The sequence below is a fragment of the Leptonotus elevatus genome, chromosome 10, assembly GCF_054856555.1.
Source record: "Leptonotus elevatus isolate MCC_2025b chromosome 10, RoL_Lele_1.0, whole genome shotgun sequence".
NCBI lineage: Eukaryota > Metazoa > Chordata > Actinopteri > Syngnathiformes > Syngnathidae > Leptonotus > Leptonotus elevatus.
The window spans coordinates 12862430-12883969 of NC_141248.1; the positions used below are offsets into that span (position 1 = coordinate 12862430).

At 39.6% G+C, this 21540-nt stretch overlaps 1 protein-coding gene across 5 annotated transcripts; it reads right to left on the bottom strand.

The window, feature by feature from the left end:
- Nucleotides 1–637: 637 nt before the first annotated feature.
- On the bottom strand, nucleotides 638–21345 carry LOC147167129 (extended synaptotagmin-1-like). Of its 5 annotated transcripts, none has more exons than XM_086086761.1 (52): nucleotides 21131–21345; nucleotides 20652–21052; nucleotides 19966–20007; nucleotides 18318–18452; nucleotides 18173–18246; nucleotides 18005–18077; nucleotides 17822–17911; nucleotides 17599–17654; nucleotides 16563–16683; nucleotides 16309–16485; nucleotides 16095–16177; nucleotides 15885–15933; nucleotides 14772–14861; nucleotides 14606–14701; nucleotides 14198–14269; nucleotides 14027–14113; nucleotides 13786–13935; nucleotides 13593–13703; nucleotides 13336–13512; nucleotides 13173–13258; nucleotides 12314–12362; nucleotides 12118–12207; nucleotides 11937–12032; nucleotides 11785–11856; nucleotides 11618–11704; nucleotides 11021–11167; nucleotides 10842–10945; nucleotides 10609–10774; nucleotides 9190–9366; nucleotides 8875–8957; nucleotides 8709–8757; nucleotides 8539–8628; nucleotides 8281–8376; nucleotides 7094–7165; nucleotides 6795–6881; nucleotides 6578–6724; nucleotides 5829–5935; nucleotides 5687–5765; nucleotides 5457–5606; nucleotides 4608–4784; nucleotides 4170–4252; nucleotides 4032–4080; nucleotides 3863–3952; nucleotides 3106–3201; nucleotides 2948–3019; nucleotides 2777–2863; nucleotides 2052–2198; nucleotides 1836–1969; nucleotides 1599–1730; nucleotides 1417–1519; nucleotides 1281–1330; nucleotides 638–1193 (listed from the first exon to the last, which is right to left on the bottom strand). In XM_086086761.1, exons 2-52 carry the CDS (start codon nucleotides 21012–21014, stop codon nucleotides 1166–1168), a joined length of 5328 nt encoding a protein of 1775 aa, XP_085942887.1. In that variant the 5' UTR covers nucleotides 21015–21052; nucleotides 21131–21345; the 3' UTR covers nucleotides 638–1165. The 5 variants fall into 5 exon arrangements, with proteins under 5 accessions (XP_085942887.1, XP_085942885.1, XP_085942886.1 ...); XM_086086759.1 differs by having other exon boundaries at nucleotides 20652–21061; XM_086086760.1 differs by having other exon boundaries at nucleotides 20652–21061; nucleotides 21127–21345.
- Nucleotides 21346–21540: the final 195 nt, after the last annotated feature.

A 21540-nucleotide genomic window follows, 5' to 3' on the forward strand; every position in this document is an offset into this window, starting at 1 on the left:
GCAAACAGTGAAGTTGAGAGGCTCTCATAGTCTCATTACTCCATACAGGGATCCTAGCTTAAAACGTAATGACAACAGTGTTTCCAGATGGGAAAAAAAGATAAATTGTCCGTAACAGTGGCAACGTAAAATGGCTGGTTGCCCTCTTATGCTGGCTTTGGCCGCGAGGAGCCGTATTGTTTGTGCTCTTGTGTTTTGTACTTTTGCTAAAACTGTGACGACTTTCGAATTTGTGTGCTTATTGTTGGGTGGAGTTGATGACAGGGAGGGAACTTCTTTGTTTAATTCTTAATATTGCTAATATCAAGACGAAAATGGGCTACAGCCGCAATAAGGGACGGAAAAAGAGCACTTTTTTTCCTTCCCATTCTTGGCATAATGGCGGGTGCTTTAGCACCATCTAGTGGCTGTAAGTGCACATTCGTCCCCGACACAACCCTCCAAAACGAAAATCAACGGTAGTATTTGTTTTTTCTTGATTTCCTTAATAGTTATGAGTCAAAAAATGATTAACCCTCTGACAGTATCAAACTTTGAGTCACAGAATAATGTTTTCTTTGGTCTGTTTGTAATGGTTACTTGTCTGGTGTACCTAATGTGTGTCCTAAACATCAAAAATCACTCAAAACAAATGAGATGCACAATATATATTTTAATGTCCACCTTCCAACACACACAAAACACTTATGTAGTCATTGCAAATATACATAACTCAAACAGCATTTAACAGATGCAAAAAAAATGCAATCTTATAAAAAATAAAAAAAATCTTAAAAAGGCATCAAACACAAAAGCAAGCAAGGTGCTGTAAATCAGATAGCAGATTCCTAACACTGAAGTGGCATTTTGAAGTGATGAAGTTCTAAAAATAGATCTGCTTTTTTGCATGTTTTCAAGCCTTTTCATTCTTTTCCTTCAATCTCCCGTTTCGCTATTATTTGATTTGAGTCAAGCTCTCCTCTCGTCCGTACCTAGTGCATATGATGATGTTTGTGTTATATGAGCGTTTTGAGTGCTTCCCACTTGTAAGTTAGCACGAAGAGCTCGAAGCTGGGGGCGGGGCCTGCGACAGCGGCGTCTTGTTATACGCAAATGGAAAGGAGAAGGCATCAAGTGTAAGCTGCAGGAGTGCCGCGTTCGCACCACGACATCATCAGCGGGTTCGTTACTCTGCTTCATCTCTCAGGATAAACCTGGAACGAGCAGGGAATCTTTGATTGGTTCACCGTTTGACAATCGACTAAATGTGTTGACTGTCGTTTGATTACGTGCGCGCTTACCACTCAGTGACACCAGGCACCAGCTCCACCTCCGCCAACTCGATCTGCACCTACAGAACAAGATGAACATATGTGTTTAAGCACGTTGACTTAAGACAAGTACTTTAAATTAGTCAAACAAGTCAAGCACAATCACCTGTCCAATGGCGTCACGACTTCGGAACGAGGCGGCGTTATTCTTCACAGACACGCTGAGGTGCCTCAACTGCAATTCCTCCACAGGCAAGTTGTATTCAAACCTGTAGAGAAAGTAGACGATATGGAGGCAGCCAGCAACCCAAACGAACAAGAAAGAAAGGTCAGACTTGAGTCTGGTACCTTTCATTAAATTCAGGGTTGGGATCTCGTTTCTTCACAGCCGTCTTCCTCTTGGTAGCTTTGCTTTTGTCTGGCAGCAGCATGATGGAGACGTAGCTGTCCACAGCATCCTTACCGGAGCACAACAGACCTCTGTGCACACACACAACAAAAGCATTCATTAAGTCTTCCTGCTCATGGCAATAGAAATGAGCTTTCAGCAGCATCCATTTTGTTGTGTATATTGTGCGTTGTTACCTGCAGGCGTGTACAATGACGACCATCTTTCTCTCTCTCGAATCATACGAAAGCGATAACTTGACCTGCCCATTCCCGGATCCACAGGGAAGATTCCCACCACTGATCATCTCCACCATTTTGCTCTCCAGGACCTATTCAAGAGCAAAAACACACACGCAACGCGAGATGTCTACTAGTGCACTAGTAGTGTATGTGGTGTGTTTTCATTCCCACCTTGAGTTCAAGCCTCAGCAGGACTTTACTGTCAGGTGCCGCTCCATCCAGATTGAACCACTGATCCAGGACCAGCGGTGGCTGTGCCAGCAGTTCCCTTACACAAACCACCAAAGAACCCATCGGCTGGTCCCAGCCGCTGGACAACTGCAATACAAACAAATGAATTGCCACATAAATACAGTATATATTATGGAGGATCGAAAATGCCTAAATAAATAAAGGTGAAAATAAAAATGGCTATAAAAAATATATTTCAAAAATTAAATACAAAAAATAAATATAAATGGAAATAACAAAACAAAAAATATATACATAAATAAATAAAAGTAAAAAATAAATACAAAAAAATGAGAAAATGAGATACAAAAATAAATATAAAAATAAATGTGGAAATAAATACAAAAATAAACGAAACATAAATATAATTAAATTGGACTCTTAGGACCGCCCCCCACATTTGAATGACGCATTTCATGCGAGCAGAGCGTTTTTATTGATTGATATTCATATATTTATTTCCACATTTATTTTAATTTTTTGAGTCTTGCTTTCTATTTTTACATGTATGTATTTTTTTTGTTTTATTACCATTTATATTACTTTTTTTTTTTAATAATTTTTTTTTATTTTGGCAATTTTGGTCCTCCATAAATGTAAGCAAATAAATGAATGAATATTGGAAATGTTTGCATAATGAATCTCAATGATGGCACTGGCCTTACCTTGAGCACAAGCATTTGGTGTTGAGGGTCACACACAAGGAAGTAGAAAGACTCCCTCCACTGAGGATTAGTGCTGCGGTCACATAGCTTGAGAAATATGCAAAATCAAAGACAGTGAACATAATATATTGATCATGTCATCATATCACGCTTACGCTTTACGAGTCTCACCTGCGTTTTGTAGCTTTTGTCGCCAAGAATAAGCTCCGCTCCAGTTTTGGGCTCCTTTCCACTCTTCTTCAGCTAAAAAAATGGACCGGTACACGTTTTATTGATGACAATTCTTTTGTTAGTCATTCAAATACACCGAGAGGCCGCCAGTGACTTACGGGTAATGAGTGTGCTCGCTCCAAATGGACAAAAAGCAAAGCAGCAGAGGGGACTGATTTGTTCTTAAATGACTGGAGAGACTGAAGCTGCAGAACCTGCACAAGTCATGCAAGAAAAATTGCCAATCAATGATTTATTCATTTGGCACTCAAAGTGAGACATTACAATAGCTTCATCAATATATTTTGAAAAAAAATGCCTTTTTTTATTAAGCGATTAATCGTGATTAATCAAAATTCTAAAATGTGATTAATCTGATTAAAAAATGTAATCGTTTGATAGCTCTAATAATAATAATACAGCTCTAACAATAAATACAATTCTGTATTTTCAAATTGTATATAATTATCTTCATAAAACATTAATAATGCTGTATGTTTTTCTAAGTGCACAATTTATCTAAAAAATATGCTAAATAATTCAAATGACTGAACACGCATATCATAATAAAACATGTTTCTTATTATTATATATTGTATTATGATGTTTCCGTTTTAACACAGTACTGGTAAATGTTGAGATTTGTCAATCTACCAGTATTATGCAATAAAAAATTATTTCCTCAGGGTTTAAATAAATAAATAAATAAAGTGGCATTTGTTTGAGGTGAGGCATTTATTTTTTTCAAACGGGTCGATTAATTGATGGCTGAGCAAGAGTCCGCGAAGCATTTAAGCTTTGTTAAGGCATTATAATGTGCAAGCATACTTAATGACCAGTAAATTAGCATTACCATTGATAATAAAAAATCCAAACCTGGTCAAGTTGGACGGAACGCGACACTGTGGGAACCCACTCCAGGATCAAGTGAAGCCGCCCGGACTTCACGTCATTCAAAGTGTACCACTGCAACACAAGTTAGGTTAGCTACCAAAGCAAGGAAAAAAAACTGTGACAATATATATATATATTTTTTAAGACAAACCTGATCTATGTACTGTGACCTGATGACCTCACTGAGTTTAATATTGAACCTAAGAGACATGACAACATACAAATAATCAGTTATCTTATCAAGTGTACTCAAGACTCATACTGCTACTTGGACTACTATGACACGAACCTGCCAAGGAAGTCATCAGAATCTAAATCTTTATCGAACACTTCAAGTTGAATTTCCTGAACACTGCGACTGCTTAAAACTACCTGTAGAAGGAAAACAAAATACACAAGTGAATAATCCCTCACGTGCAAATCTTCAAGTTCTGTTGTAATGTCTTTCATTATGTGGCTATATGTGCTTTTTTTCTTTTCTTTTCCAGGTTCACGCTAAGGAGCAGACGGTAAGCCTTGTTTATTTTTCTTAGGCAGGTTGTGACTAGGAAGACGGATGCAAAGCTTAACAAACGAAACAAATAATTAAAACATGAACTCAAATATGAGTTGCTGCAGGTATTGAAGGACCTTATGAAGGACTTTGTGGGTTATAGGTCAAAGTGACCTCGCAACAAATACGGTGCGTAAAAGAGGCTTCATGACACAACCACTTAACCACGTTTACCTCATACATCTCATTCCACGTGGGGTTGAGATTCTCCTTGACGACGTGGCTTTTGAACGCAACCTCTCCGACGCTGATCTTGACGTAGGGGTCACTCTTGCCTTTCACCATGCCCCCCATCAGGTTGTCCTTGGCAACCAGACTCTGGGCCTCCAGCAGGTGAATCCTCAGCAACGCCTGCAGCGTGTGAGGTAAGCACACGGCACCCAATTTTTATATTGTACATAATTATACGTACATGCATACATAACCGGGCATTACTAGTAGAGTATTGCTTATTGTTGACATGGAGATATAGAACTAGAATGTCACTCACAAGGCAACTGCAAAAGAGAAACAAAAGCCAAATCCGAAATTAAAAAATATGATATTTGACTGCTGTGCATTAGAGCAACAAAGCGAGACTTTTCCACATGAGTGTAAATGTACAAAAGATAAAATATAATGAAAACGTCAATTGTCAAATATAAAAAAAAAATCGATTTTTTGGCTCCCTTTTATAAGCACATTTCTCGAAGCATAACATAGAAAAGATGCAGATCAGATTCATACAAAGCACCGACGACAGTTTCACAATAACAGTTAAAAAAAAAAACTGGAAGTGGCCCACTTATTCACCGCAATTGAAAAAACAAAAAAGCACCAAACCCACATGATGTTGATTCATCAGAATGAGGAAGGCCACTCACTGAAATGTCGATGTATTCTTATTTCACTAAACCTTTGCTGGAATCTAATATTTGACATTCCGCTTAATTTTCAACACTGCACGCACTTCTTGACTTAGCAACTATTAAAAAAGACAACAAATGTAATTGACTGGCTAATTGAGATGAAAACCAGACCGACCTCAGTGGCAAAATCCTGGCCGGGGGTTGTGTGCTGTGGGGAAACATCAACTTTGGGCTTCAAGGGCTCAGCAGGAGGACCAGGCTCTGTGAAGTGGGCCTGGTCTAAGGACACTTGGCGATCTTCTGCATCTGCTTGATCGTCCACCAACTGAGGCACATTTAATGTATGAAACGTGACGTGCGAAGGTGAAACGAGATGCATAATAATATTAAAGTGCTCAGACTCACCGTAGCTTCTGGGGACTGAACTGCAAAGGACTCTGCATCGTCTTCTGGGTACTTCATCTGGCTTGTTACTGGAGCAGGACTGACAAAAACACACTCTGGGTTACTTGTTTTTAGCCAGTGATTTGCTAAATAAAACACTCACTCATGAAATGGCAGCCTTGAGCCATCTTCCTCCTTCTCAACCATGTCTGTCTGCTTTGAAGCGGGACCACGAGGCTGTGGGGCTTCTGTCATCCTCGAGCTCAATATCTTGTAGCAAGAAAAATTACAAACACCCACAACATTAGGTATAGATTTGAAATAAGTATGAAAAAATGTGACATTTTGACTCAAAACACCGCAGATCTCCGCCAAGGCTAAACTATCCTAAACTCGTCTGATTAATTTGTTGATGGCAGTATGTGATAGGTGATACTATTCCACCCCGTTCCTGTAGGGGGCAGTCGTAGGCACTACAACGTGGATGCCAACTATCACACGCTGCAGGCAGTTTTTACCGCAATGTTGTCTTCAGGATCTGCTGGTTCACCTCACCACCACTTGGCCCTGATAGTGATATAAAATTCCAGAATGTGTCCTTGTATCTCTCCTTGAATGCAAGCGATCTGCTTATCTATGTGGCGTAAAATCAAAATATGCCGAAGAGTGAAAATGTCATTTTATTTTGGAAGGTTAGTACAAACAAAAAAATCTGCCTCAAAATGTATTTAATAATTACAAACTGTGAACAAAACATCAGGTGAAGACAAAGTCTCAGTGTTGATTGACAGTGTAAGAGATGTATTATTTTTACCAATAGTTTTATTGTTGTGGTTTTAGTTAACAATGGTGTGAACGTCATACTCACTATACAAATAGAGATATAAATCAGCTATGACGATGTTCTCCCACCTTGAGTTCAGCCCTGAGTAGGATCTCACTCTCAGGCAATGCACCATCCAGAGGCATCCACTGATCCAGGACCAGCTGGGGTTCTGACAGCAGCTCTTTCACAGGAACCACCAGTGAGCCCATTGGCTGATCCCAAGCACTGGATAACTACAGACAAAATATCACAATATTACACTCCGGTAGAGACTGTATGCTTTTGATACGACAAATACTGTACCTTGACGACGAGCATCTCCTCGGCAGGGTCGTGGACCAGAAAATAGAAGGCCTCGTTCCACTCGGGGGACCGCGTGCGATCACAAACCTTCACACACGAGCAGGCGCGAACAAGATGAATTTAATCCCTATAATTAGCTTGCTTGCGCTAGCATGTTTTGCCTTGTTATTCGTCCGATGAAGTTCTATGAAACTTAACTGTTATAAACTTAGCTATGTCACTGAAAAGTAATAAACAATTGCCGTAGTTTAAACATCCCTATGGGAAAAAATATGCAGATACTATATGAATTTCCATACCTTAGTTTTGTAGGTAGTGTTTCCAAAAATGAGCTCAGCTCCAGCCTTTGGCTCCTTTCCACTTTTCTTAAACTGGACAGAAAAAGACACATTACGTTACACATCATAGTGTATTCATAAAATGTTTTTAAGGCTGAATTCCTTTTGGAATTCCCAAAAATATTTGATGTGGTTTTTTTTCCACACTGGTGCCATTATTTGTAAAACGTGCAGTTTGGTACACAAGGATTCGCATTATTCAGGGATTATTTATTATGTTGTCTTTTGGAGGGAAAATGCATAGAAGTAGATCTTTATTCAAATTGATTTTATCTGCGTTATTTGAAGATTTGTAGGGTTAACTTTTTAATTTGTTTACCAATGCATTTCAATGGGTGTCAAATTAGAAGTTCACCATTTTCTACTGGTCAGCAGAGAATTTAGTCATGTTCCCGATCTTGAATCAGACCTCAACTTCTTACACTATGTGATCACCAACAGGCCACTGGAGGCACAGCAGTCGTGTTGAGATGTCAACAACTGTTTGTTTGTTTGTTTTATAAATAAATACAATTTAACAAAATTATTATTATTATTAAATTATTTTATTTATCATTTTTAAATTGTTTTAACGTCTGAATTTCCCCTTTGGGAATTTTTAAAGAATATATTATCTCATTCGCTGCCATTGACGGCTATAGACGTCAAAAATTCATTTGAACTATTTCTATTTAACAAATTTTTTCCATTTTGTTAACAAGAGTATGAAAACCTAGAAACAAGTATTTTTGTACATTTAAAACAGATATAAAATTTGTGATTAATCGTGAGTTAACTAGTCATGTGAATAATTACGATTATAAATTTTAATCGCCTGATGCCCCTAATTTACGAAAAAAAATATATCTTTTTTTTCTAAGAAAATATTATTTAAAAAAAAAATCGGAAATCGTAATTAATCGCATGACTTCACTAGTTAACTCTTTTTTATATCTGTTCTAATACAATAAAAAAAATCTAGGTTTTCAAAGTCTTGTTAACAAAAGTGGGAAAAATGTTTTACTAATAAAAAATAGTTAAAATGAATTTTTTTTACGTCTATAGCCGTCAATGGCAGTGAATGAGTTATTTTAGAGGAGCTCTTCGTCAAGCCTACTACACGCATCAAACACATCTACTAATACAAGTAGTGTGCAGAGGTGACTCACAGGCAATGTGTGCGCTCTGTCCACATAAACGAAGAGCAGAGCTGCAGACGGAAGTGTCTTGTTCCTGAACGACTGCAAAGACTGCAGCTGCATCACCTGAAAAATACACATCACTTTAGAGTATACAAAATAGTCAGATGAGTCAACATTGATGAACACATGGCAAATATAAACAATTGTTAAAAAAAAAAAGAAGCATTATTTGGAAGTAAAGTATCTGTTATTTTCATGTACAAGATGAGCAATGCAGGTTCTTACTTTGTCAAGGGTTCCATTATGGGACACTGTTTGGACCCATTCCAGTATGAGACGGACACGGCCAGACTTAACATCATTCAGAGTGTACCACTGGGGGGAAAAAAAGTGCAAGCATGTACTACTGAGCAAAAATAAAAGATATTAAAGATGCAGGTTGGCCGTTTACTCACCTGGTCTGTGTACTGCGAACGAACGATGTCCGCCATACTGATGTCAAACCTGTTGACAATATCGATGCAATTATTTTGTGGTTGAGTGCGTGTGTGACGGTGTGTCAATGAAATGTGCTGAGGGGTCTTTCAGGCCTTTGCTGGACAACCTTCATCACATCCTCACCTTCCTAAAAAGTCATCTTTGTCCATGTCTTTGTCATACAGCTCCACGTGGACGTCCTGTCCAGACTGAGGCCTCATCACCACCTTTTGGAACCCAGACAAGAAGATGGTCGATTTCTGTATTTATTACCTATAAAAGGTCTCCAAAATTCTCAGAATTTTCAACCAATCTTCAAACCTTTTGGGATTAATACTCAAAGTCAATGCAACGGAAAGGATGCTCTACTGGTTTACAATAATTCCTACTGCTACAGTAATTCAAGATCACTCCACTGAGATAACACCACCCGATTTTATCCGAACTCGTGCTAATCACCTGATACATCTCATTCCAGACGGGGTTGAGATTCTCCTTGACAACGTTGCTTTTAAAAGTGGCCTCTCCGACGGTGACCTTCGCATAGGGGTCGCTCTTGCCCTTCTTTAGACCCCCCATCAGGTTGTCCTTGGCGACCAGATCCTGAGCCTCCATGAGGATGATTCTCATTAGCCCCTACAGGAAGAAGAAGAGTCATTTCACACATGCTGAAGGTTATCTCAAGATACATCATTACTGTAGTTATTTAAATGTCTTGCTGCTTTAATAAGGCTATAGGCAGATTATCGGCGCCAATATTCAGCATTATACAAATATCGGCATCCATTTTGAAGAATCATACGGCCGATAATAGATCAATATTAAAAAAAAGTGTTAAATTCAGGGAACTATTTATTTAAAATTTCAGTTAACGTTATAAGAGATGCTGCTTACTCTGGGAACTCTTGCAGCTTCTGTTTGTTTGAAATTAAAACTAATGTAAGTTAAAAAATAATAATACTTGAGATATTTTGACATTTTGGAAAACTTTATTTACTGTAGGAAACTATAGTGAGCTATTTACTTGTTTAAAATGTTGTTTAACTTTTGAAGACATGCTACCTGGGATACCTGAACTTTTTACTACATTTTTAAAACAAAGATGTTTGACTAAGATTTACTTAGTTTTTAAAACTCTAATATTTTAAGAATCCTTAAAGTTGTTCAATAAACATATGCTTGAATAAATCATCACATTTAAGAGCTGGACTTTGTATTTTTTCCAATTTTGATCCCAATATTTTCTCTTTTAGTGAAAATGAATGAATCTGCTCCAAATATCGGTCCTTAACTCATTTGCTCATTTTAAATGTTAAGTGTCCCAAAGACATATTTATACGTCTTTTATGGGTTATTTTTTTTATGCTAGAGCATACAGAAGGCCTTGATGCAGCCTCTCTGCAGAGAACGGTTGAAGCAATGGTAGTTATTACAAAAACGGCCAGCAGATAGCAGCAGAGTATAAGAGATCAACCAGGGCCATGTTGCAAACAAGCTGATTTCCCCAAAGTTCTAAACTGATTTGCGAATAATGATGAAACTTAGATATATTCTGATGCTAATTGCTGCAAAACAAAAACAGATAAAAAATATTTTTTTTTTCCTGTTGAAAGGAGAGACTCTAATCTTTTTTTTTGGGTATGTTCCATGTATTTGTAGCAATAGAACACAATTATGTGTGGGCCTTGCAAAATGAGTCCAAATCTAGTAAAACAGCTGGGAGCGAAGGGGATTGCTTCAGTGAAAATGGCTGGGAATAAATGAGTTAATAATTGGTCTCGGCCCTGAAAAAACATATCGGTCTATGTCTACAAAATAGGCAAAAGTATTAAGACATGCCTCCGTGTATAATAGAAACCATGTCATTAATGACATTACCTCATTGGCAAAGCTAAGGTCTGGTGAAGTATGAGCAGGTTTCACCACAGCAGGACTTGATTCTTCTTTCGTATCTTCCGTCACATCAGCTACAGGCGTCTTTACATCGACTTCATTCATCACATCCGGGACAAGAGTTTCTACTGGCGCATCCACTGAACTTGACCTGAGAACACACACACTTAGCATCAGAGTCAACAAAGAAAAATAAGATCTGAGACGAGAGCACTCACTTTTGGATCACATCACCCTCACGTTTCTGCTGATCAGGAAAGCGGTTTGATTCTTTGACCTTAGCTTGACCACTGGCACGCGGACACTTGCTTGGTATCAGCATCTGCGGCAGAAAAACCATATGGAATTTTAAAGGATTGAAAATTTGAAACATATTTCCAAATGAAAGCTCTCCTACCTTGAGTTCAGCCCGAAGAAGAATCTGACTCTCAGGGGAGGCTCCGTCCAGATGGAACCACTGATCCAGGACGAGCTCTGGCTCAGCGAGCAGCTCTTTAATGGGAACGACTAAGGAACCCATGGGCAATGTCCAGCTGTGGGACAGCTAGAGAAACACAAGTGTTAGGACTTAAGTTCCAGGGAGGGAGGAACAAGAACATTTGGAGGGCCTGTGTTTTAAGACCAAACAGAACGAAAGCTGCTGCAGATAAGGCGGGGACGGAAAACTGTTCTTTCCTGAGCTCTGCTAATGTGCTACCAAACAGTGACCTCGCACCTGCATACCCAACCCAGTGAGTGGAAGGAAGCTAGTAACTCAAGTTGGAGTCAAGGACGCGTAAGCCAAGAGTCAAAACACTCCAAAAGTGGTCATGAAACCGGCATACAGCAAAACAGTTATTAAAAAAAAGAAAAAAGAAGCAAATAAATTCATTATCAATTTTTATTTAGTGACTGAATAGACGTAAGAGCTGATTAAAGTCACATGATTAAACAGTTAAATTACAACTACTACAATTGAATTGCACTCGAAAAGAATTACTGTTTGTATGACTACCTTGACAAGAAGAATATCCTCTCTGGGATCACGGACCAAGAAGCAGAAGGCCTCGTTCCACTCGGGCGATATAGAGCGATCACACACCTGCAGAAGAGATGAAAGAGTCAGGTTATTGTGATTTCTACAGTATTGTCAGCGAAAAAAAACCCAGGGAGGAGCCTCACAGTCGTTTTGCGGGACATTTCTCCAAGAACTATCTCTGCTCCCACTTTTGGCTCTTTCCCACTCTTCTTCACCTGTTGATGTATAAATTACGGGTAGAAATAAACACAGAGCATGTGTATTTATTTACTGTTACATCCTCCAACAAACTTACAGGTAAACCATCTGCCTGCGCAACGAAGACAAACAGAAGACCTGCAGATGGAACGGCCTTGTTCTGATAGGACTGCTTGGAATAGAATTGAAGAACCTTAAGAGACACAACGGAGCGAAAAGTGAATTTTCATTCAACATGATTGTTTTCATGATATCACCGTTTCTGCCCAAGTACCAACCTGATCCACTTGGTCTGCTTCTGAGGCTGTTGGAACCCATTCCAGTACCAGGTGAACCCGACCGGACTTGACATCATTGAGATTGTACCACTGATACATGAACACACACAAGCGCGGTTATTTTGATCATGCAAATGGGATAGCGTTTGGTATTCTCGCCTGATTTCCAAGCAAAATAAAATATGTGTGTTCGTACCTGATCAGTGTACTGAGAATCAATGATGTCCTTTAGATTGATCTTTAGCCTGTATTTGGGGGTAACGTGAGATTAGTTTACATCCCAAATTAGTACACTCTAAAAATAGACAGATTTTCTACTTCAATATGACCCAACTTTCAGGGCTGTTTTCGCACACACAAAAAGAATGCCTCTTTGGCATAAAACAACCCCTAAAGTAGGGTCTTATCCTCTACTTGGGTTCATTTGAACCAATTAAACCAGTTAGGTTAATTTGATCCAACTGGGTTGTTTTGCAAAAAAAAGGTAATCTTGTATAAAACAACCCAGAAAGTTGGGTCAGATCATCTACTTGGGTCAATTTGACCCAACTTTGGTTAAAAAAAAAAAGTGTCATTTTGTACAAAACAACCCAGAAAGTTGGGTCAGATCCTCTACTTTGGAGAAAAAACTTTGGAGAAAAAATTGAGTCAATTTGTATAAAAAAACCAAGAAAGTTGGGTCAATTTGACCCAACTTTTTGGGTGGTTTGGCAAAAAAATTAAATAAAATAAAATAATAATAACACTTTAGTATCAAACAGCTAGAAAGTTGGGTCAGATCATCTAATCTTGTCAATTTGACCCAACTTTGGGTCAAAAATTGGGTCATTAAAATAACCCATAAAGTTGAGTCAGATCCTCTAATTGGGTTAATTTAACCCAAAAATTGTGTCATTTTGGATAGCCTCACCCCCCGCCCAATTTATTTTTATTTTTTGTCAAACTGACCCGTAAAGTCGATCGGTCCATTTTGTATCCATAATTGGGCTACTTTTGACTCAACTGTTTTTAGAGTGTAATAAAATGTGCATCAATACATTTTAATATGGCGCTACCTTCCCATGAAATCATCCTTCATGTCCATGTCTTTATCAAACACCTCTAGATGTAGCTCCTGACCAGGCAACTGTGTTAAAATCACCTGAGAGGGAATAAAGTTATTATATCGAAGCCATTATCATGTCGGGTTCCTTCAACTGATTACGGGCATTTATTTACCTCATACATCTCATTCCAGGTGGGGTTGAGATTGGTCTTGATGACTTCACTTGTGAATGTTTCCCCTCCTATATTGATCTTGACATAGGGGTCACTCTTGCCTTTCACCATGCCGCCCATCATGTTGTCTTTGGGAACAAGGTTCTGCCCAGCCAGCAGGTGGATTCGAAGCAGCCCCTGCAAACACAAGTCATTCAGAATGAGTCCAATGAGGGCGAGAAATTGGGGAATGGGACCGGCAGTGGATTTATCGTTACCTCTGTGGCAAAGCTGGAGTGGGGAGAAGTCTCCTGGGGCAACTGTTTGCCTCCAGATTCCAGGTGAGATGACACATCAGCTGTGATGCGTTCCTCATCTAACCACAGCATCTACAATATTTGGAAGAGAAATTGAACATTTCTAATACTTGAGTCGTAAATGTGTGTAATTCCACGACTGACTGCAATTCACCCTGAGAACTGCGTTGATATAAATACGACTGGCTGATCCAGAGTTGTCCAATTGGAACCACTGGTCCAGAGAGAGGCCAGAAGTGGACAGGATGCGAGACAGGGGGATGGTCAGACTGCCCAAGGTCTGCACGCGGTCAACATCCTTCACCTGGTCCACACAGTTAAAAGACAATGACCAACAATTCTGTATCAATCTCATTGGATTTTGCAGGCGTATCTAATATTGTGAAAATGGTCACCTGAATATCAATATCCTGTTTGCGCGGATCCTGGATAAAAAAGGTAAATGCGTCTTCCCATTCTGGATTGACGGTTGTATAACATGTCTTCAAAGGATAATAAACAGAAGAAGCGGTTAGTCATTGGGCCAAGAAATGCGACATAATATGTGACATTGTAATTTAATCAACCTTGCTCTCCCTTGTGATGTCCTGCACAGATAACTGCACCATAGGGTTGGGCTCTTTATTCCCCTTTTTCATCTACAAAAAATGCAAAACGTTTTTTTTTATGAATCGACAATACCGCATGTGAATTGTCGCAGAGAAATATTTAAACAAATTGTGGAAATTCACCAACAACTTTAATACAGGAAGCAAGCATTCTATGAGTCACATTTAAGGAGGCAAAGTTCTACAGTAAGACCTCAATGCGTTCCACACATTTTGTCGTGGGGGGGGGGGGGGGGGGGGGCTAAAAATAGCCACACTCTAGCCTGGTTAGAGGCCACAAGAACAACTGTGTAGAATGCCAGACAGATGGCAAAGGGCGGCGTCATTGTCACCACACAGGAAGCAACCGTGAGCAAGTTGACTCACTGGAAGCGCTTCAGCCTTGTCAAGATAGACCACCAAAATGGCCGAGGAGGGCGGGTCGGCCGTCTTGCTGGTCACGCTCTCGTTCCTCTTCAGGATCTGGAATGGGGGAGAGCGCCAGTGAACGTTTTTTAACTAAATTGTCGTTACGGTGGAAAATAAGACACACCTGTTCAAGTCGATCAGTGGTCGGCATCAAGGCCAACCACTCCAGTCTGAGATGGACGCGGCCTGAAGGAGTATCCTTCAAAGGGAACCACTGAGGACACGAGAACATAATGAGACCACTTCACCAAATCTAGTGAGATTTTTAAAAAAGCAACAATTGCAGTAAAAATGTGTTTTATAACGATAAAGATGCTTATTGATCAAACCTATTACAGATACATACATTTAAATTTGTATTATGATTAATTTAAATTTTTTCTAGATCATACTGAGAGTTTGCTCAATAATGTAACCATAATTACAAGTACATTGCTAAAAACAATCATGTTTATTATTGATGTTAGTTTTCACTGCTAATCTGTCAACCAAAACTGAGGAAATATGTAAATATAACACACAGTTTATATTTAGTTAGTCTGCATCTTTTCTTAAAGGGGAAGTCAACCCACCCAAAATTTCTTGACAATATGTTCTATGCAGCCCCACTAGTCTAAATCCGGTATGCTGGTTAATATTGCGTTACTGGAATATGAGTTAAGCAGCAAAATCTAGCTGTTTTTTATCAATGTCCGAAGGCGGACATTTTGCCACTTGCCGGTGTGTGAAAATGACATCACAGTTGCTCAGGTCTCAGGTAACAACCAATCACAGCTCAGCTTCAGAAAACAGGTGAGCTGTGATTGGTCGTTGCCTGAGCAACTGTGATGTCATCTTCAAACAACAGCAAGTGGCAAAATGGCCGCCCCCTGAGATGGATAAAAATGGCTTCATAACTCATATTCCACAAATGTAATATTAATCAGAATGTCATGTTTAGACTAGTGAGGTCACATAACACATTATTGTCAAGAAATGTTTAAGGTTTATAACATAAACATTATGTGTATGCATGATACTGTTTGGAGAAAAAAAACGGTGGCTCCAAATTGCGTGTTATTTTCCATTAATTTTCATGAAAGTGTCAAAATTGTCCAACTAAATATTGCCAAATGTTTTAAGCTCAACTTTCCAGAGTTTCTACAAATGTACAAACAACTTTTCCACCAATTTTACGTTACATTCCCATCAGGAAATGTCCCAAAATGATGAAAAATGTAAAACAACATTTTCTTACATTATCCACAGCTATGGACTTCTTCACAATGCCCAAATCCAATTTGGTCCTATGTGGAAGAAAAATAAATGAGGACATTAACAAAAACAAAAAAAACATTTAAATCAGTATATGCAACTTGAGGGTAAACAAACAAATGTGATTGTAATGAAGTGACTGAATTAAAACAAGACAAATTACAACAGAACAACATGAATGATGCACATCTACCTGCCCAGGAAATCATCCTGGTCTGTATCTTTATCATAAACCTCCACCTCCAGTTCCTGACCAGGCACTTCATGGACTATCACCTGGTGCAACCAGACAGTACAAAGAAATGTATACAGACAGAATGGTTGGAAAATGGCTGTGCAGTCACACTAAATGAAGGAACCCGGAACACTGAACGCCAGTCTCATAATAAGCCCTCCATGTTCCTTACCTCATACATCTCTCCCCACTTGGGCGAGTCCGTGTTGTCAAAGTGGTGGGAGGTGAACATCTGAGGACCCACCCGCAAAATGGCGTAGGGGTCTGACAGGCCCGCCATAACCCCTTTCACATAGCTGTCCTTTGCTGCTAGATTCTGGGCCTCCACCAGGTGGATGCGCACCACACCCTTCGGCGATAACGACAGCGTTGGATAGGATCGACGTGGAATGTATCGTCATGAGTTGCTGTGTATTGCATCGTTACCCGAGGCAAAGGAGAACGAAGATGCGCCACATGCAGGTTTGGAACCAGGGGCACGACCAGACGGTTGGGCAGCACCAAGAAGGAGGCGATGGCGTCCATGATCATGCTGTCAGACATGATGCTGAAAACGAACCACTCGTATTATAAAGATGTTACAATGCTATATTAAAGATTATAGGGTTATAAGTTACCATGCAAAAAAAACCAAAAACACATTTTTTTTCTATTTTCTAACAATATACTAAAAATAGCCCATTCTTGCCAGTAAAAAAAAAAATAATAATGTTTTTTTTTTTAACTCGCAGCAACGTCCCTGTTGTTTTTGTGGGAGCTATTATTATTATTATTATTATCATTATATTATCACCTACATTTGTGAAAATTAGGAGGCAGACCTACAAAAAAAAAAATTATATATATACATATTTATAGCCATAGGCTAAATCTAACAGAAAGTCTGCCATTTTTACTTTATTTTGGAATTTGGAGGCATTTTTGCCTTTCTATAGCGGCCATATTTGAGCGAATTTCTCCTAGAAATGTAATCTAAAGACGTTTATGATGAAAAGAAAATACTGAAAATGTTTTATTTCGTCCCACGCTGTTGTCGTGGCGATGCACTTTTAAAAAAAAAGAAGAAGCTATTTTTGAGGGTCTAAACCTAGGCAGATACTCATGAAACTATGCAACCACTTAAGGCCTGACAAAAACATTTACATTTTAGAGATTTCAACCCCAAAGTACTCAAGTGTTTTTGTTTTATTTTGTTTTACTGTACTAAACCCATTCCTTTGGGCTGACTTAATATTTACCATTTTTTTTAAGTGATGGCTGGAATCCAGACGACGGACTGCACAAAGGCACTATCACGTCAAAACAGAAATCTAACCAAAGCTAGCCTACGGTATTAGCTGAAATTAGCAATCGCTATCAGTGCTGCCAGCATTAGCTTCTGAAAAACAGCACATACTTGCATTTCATATGTCTCATTTTCAACCTTGTGTGAACAATGCGAGATTATCCGATCATAACTCACTTCAGTCCAGGAATATCCAACAGATTAGTCAATCCAGTCCAGTTGATATCTAGTTTCTGGGATGACATAAACGTAAGAGATGTAAACGAATATTGCAAATCAATCAAGATGGGAGTCGATATTCGAACAATACCAGACACACAATACTCACAAAAGAAGGTTGGGGGAGGGGTGTGCAACAAGGAAAGGACAAATAAAGGTGAATGTAGACAGATCAACCTACGGGTCTGCGGATGAAGAACATCGTGACTGCGCCCACAATGGGCACATCTCCAATCAGAGGCTCCAAAATGACTCGCATCATCCCATTCAACTATTTCAACACAGAGAGGAGATAAATGTGACATCTGCAGGGAGATTCCTTCCTCCATGGTATACAATATTTCGTCCGACGACAATGACTCACTTGTATTCCCTTGACTCCAGCTTTGCAGAAGTATCGCTTGACTTCCACGTTGATCTCTACATTGCCAACATAGCTAAAAGGAACATGACACCCAAGGTTTTTTTTTTTTTTTTTAGCATTTTAAAAGATGTGATGCAAAATTGCCCCGAGCGTGAGGTAACATTTTACCTGATATAGAGATCAAGTAGGACCTGTCCTTTGTCATTTTCTGTGTGCGCCTTAATCCCAACCACCTTCATGGCCTGCAGGAAAACAAAAAAGGCGTTAACTAGCCAACGGCTAACTCGTAGCATCAAAGCAAAAATGGCGTCACCTTGTTGCCCATGTCCACTTTAGTGAAGCTGAGCGTCTGGAGGTGGCCGCTTGAGGCTCGGATAGACGGAGCGATGGTCTCCACCAGGAGCTTCTCCAGGTACTGGCCCACAAAGGGCCACACCTGCTGCAGCACCTACAACAACACACAGCATATGATATTAGCGATTTATACATTTCAGATTTCATACACAGTTTGTCCTGTTTTCTGAGCCACGGGGCAAAATCACCAGTAACACAGTTCACACAACATTTTCAGTCATGTAGCTTAACTCATTCACTGCCATTGACGGCTATAAAAGTCAAAAATTCATTTGAACTATTTCTATTAGTTTAACTTTTTTTTCTCCACTTTTGTTAACAAGAGTATGAAAACCTGGAATTTTTTTATTGTACATTTAGAAGAGATATAAAAACTTGTAATTAATCATGAGCTAACCAGTGAAGTCATGCGATTAATTAAGATGACAAATTGCAATTGCCTGATGCCCCGAATTTTTAATAATCTTTTCTTTTTTCAATTAATTCACTGTCATTGACGGCTATAAACGTCAAAAATTCATTTGTACTATTTCTATTAGTTTAACATTTTTTTTCACTTTTGTTAACAAGAGTATGAAAACCTAGAAAAAAAAAGATTGTACAATTAGAACAGATATAAAAATTTGTGATTAATCGTGAGTTAACTAGTGAAGTCATGCGATTAATTACAATTAAAAAATTGAATCGCCTGTCACCCCTAATTTTTAAAAATCGTCTTTTTTTTAAATGAACTTATGGCAGTGAATGAGTTAATGAGTCAACCATTACAAATGCCTCAGTAAATACAGTGCAGTTCTCCAAAAATAATAAACACACTGTTAGATATCATATCATTAAGTCAGTGTATGTATTGAAACAGCAAAGTAACAAAACTCCAGGTTTATTATGTAAGTTTTAAATCTGTAAATTGTGTGTGCCCTTTGAGTTAAGTGAGCAGCTGACATCTTATGAACAACATGACAACTGCTCAGCTCAATCTTTTTTTTCCATAGACAATTACTGTTGCCATGAAAACACATTCTTGTCCCACAGGGGAAAGAATGAGAAACAGGCACAGAGTTCGGGTTGTGTGTTGGTCTGTGTGACTTTATAAAAGGTTGGCAAGAACTGGCATAAGTGGAGAATGAGTCATCAGATGCCTGCTCACGTGGAGTTCTCAGCGTCCCAGTAGCAGACGCAAAACTCCACATCGTCTGCCGCTAACGTCTTGTGATCCTATTAGTGTGTTTGATGGTATTTTTCTATGACTTTATAATCAACCAAATGAAATGTCTGGACAAAGCCAGCTGTTTCTGTTACTTCGTGTGTGTGTGTGTGTGTGGGGGGGGGGGGGTGCTCCTCCCCCTTCCTGTGAGCAAGGTCGCAGTAAAATGGAAACGTTTAGTGGGTTGACTGACTAGAACGAAAACTGTACTGCTGCTGCGTTTGCAGTACAGACCGAGTGGCCGAAACAACGGAGGGGGTGTGGTCTTTGCTGCCCGCAACATGGCTACAGCCATAAGCAAGCATCACATGGCGATGCAGAAGCGTCAGTCAGCACAGCAGCTGTGTTTGATCCCGTGTGCGCTTTAATAAAAGGTCAAACAAACAGATTTTTTTTTTTTTACCTTATTCAGCCATTCTACTTTCTCAACGTCCGGAAAGTTGACCTGTAGAGAAACGAAGAAAACGGGGCATACTGTAGTTAAATTGTGTATAGGTACGCTTTGCACTGTTTAATGAGATCAAATACAAGTGGTTCTTTAAATCGGGTTTACGTTTATAAACCAAAACACAGCTGAATACAAATAAGATTTATGCTTTCTATCACATGGTAAGTGAATGTGACTTGCTTGGGGTTAACAGCTTTCTCTATATACATTTTATGTATGCTAAGGAGTGCACATTTGTGTGCACATTTGATGCTTTCTGTCTGTTTGCCAACACAGCATCGTGGAAAAGCACTCAGACAGTATCCACTTGGACCTCACTCAGCTGGGTGTGGCCTCAGAAGAACTTGTGGCAATCTGCATGTCCATTTTAGGCTCATGCTGATTGCTGGCTGACAGATAGGCCTACATCGATTCCACTTTTGAGAGAAGGATTCACTCAAAATGTTGTTTTGTCTAAATTTAGCTGATCTTCCCATTTATAATCATGTAAATGCTCATTTGTTAAGAGTGATGCCAACAAGTATTTTATACAAAATGTCAAATAATTTGAGGATGCCGTGAGTGTTTATCTTTAGTCTGCTACTACAGTCGTGCAATTCAATAAAGCTGAAGTGAGGACATATACAAGGGACACGTCTTACCCACGCAGGCAGGTCTCGCTTTATTTTGGACATTTTCAAGCTGCCGATCTCCTCCTGCTCGTCGCCGAACAGCTGCATGGCCGACCTGAGTCTCTCTTCTCTGGCCTCCCGAGCGTGCTTCCATCCCGTGTACACCACCATTCCGCACACCAGCAGGCTGGTACTGACTCGGTAGTAGCCGGCCAGGTAGACGGGAAGCAAAGCGCCCAAGCACTTCCCAAAAGTCCACAGCACCGCCACGGCGTTAATCCCTTTGGCCCGGGGAAGAGGCTGCACTTCGCCGCCGTGAGTCGACGCACTCATCTCGGGCATGTCTGGGCCCGAACCCTCGGTGTCTTTCGGCTCCGATTTGTCGCTCTGCATTGTCCTTTAAGTCGTTGACGTCCCAGATGAATGCTTTACTAAACAACCTCGGAGATAAAAAAATAAAATAAAATAAAAATACCAGTTAAAGAGCGTCTTTATAATGACTTACTTACACACGCCGCCGACGTTTATCTCAAAGCGTCAAGCACCCCTTCAAGTAAAAGTACTCAAGTACCTAAACGCGGATCCTCGCTGTAATTAGTTTACCGCATATTTAATACGATTGCTAAATCCGCCTAGTTGAGGTGGTTTTGCGGTTAGGTTTGCACACATCGCTGCGGACTCGAGTTTTGCTTCTTTTCTTCCCCAGTCCCGTTATCGCAATGAAAACACGCCCTCTGGAACAAAATATGCATCCTTGACTGCCAACTGCTGCTGCGACTGGACCAACCACGATAAATTTATTTGGAACAACTGCTGCAGCTTGGAGAAGACTTTCAATTATGCATATTGCTATAAGTAGTCGTATCACTCAAAATTTCCCGATGTTAATGCGTAGCTTTTTTTCCCGTTGCAATTGTGT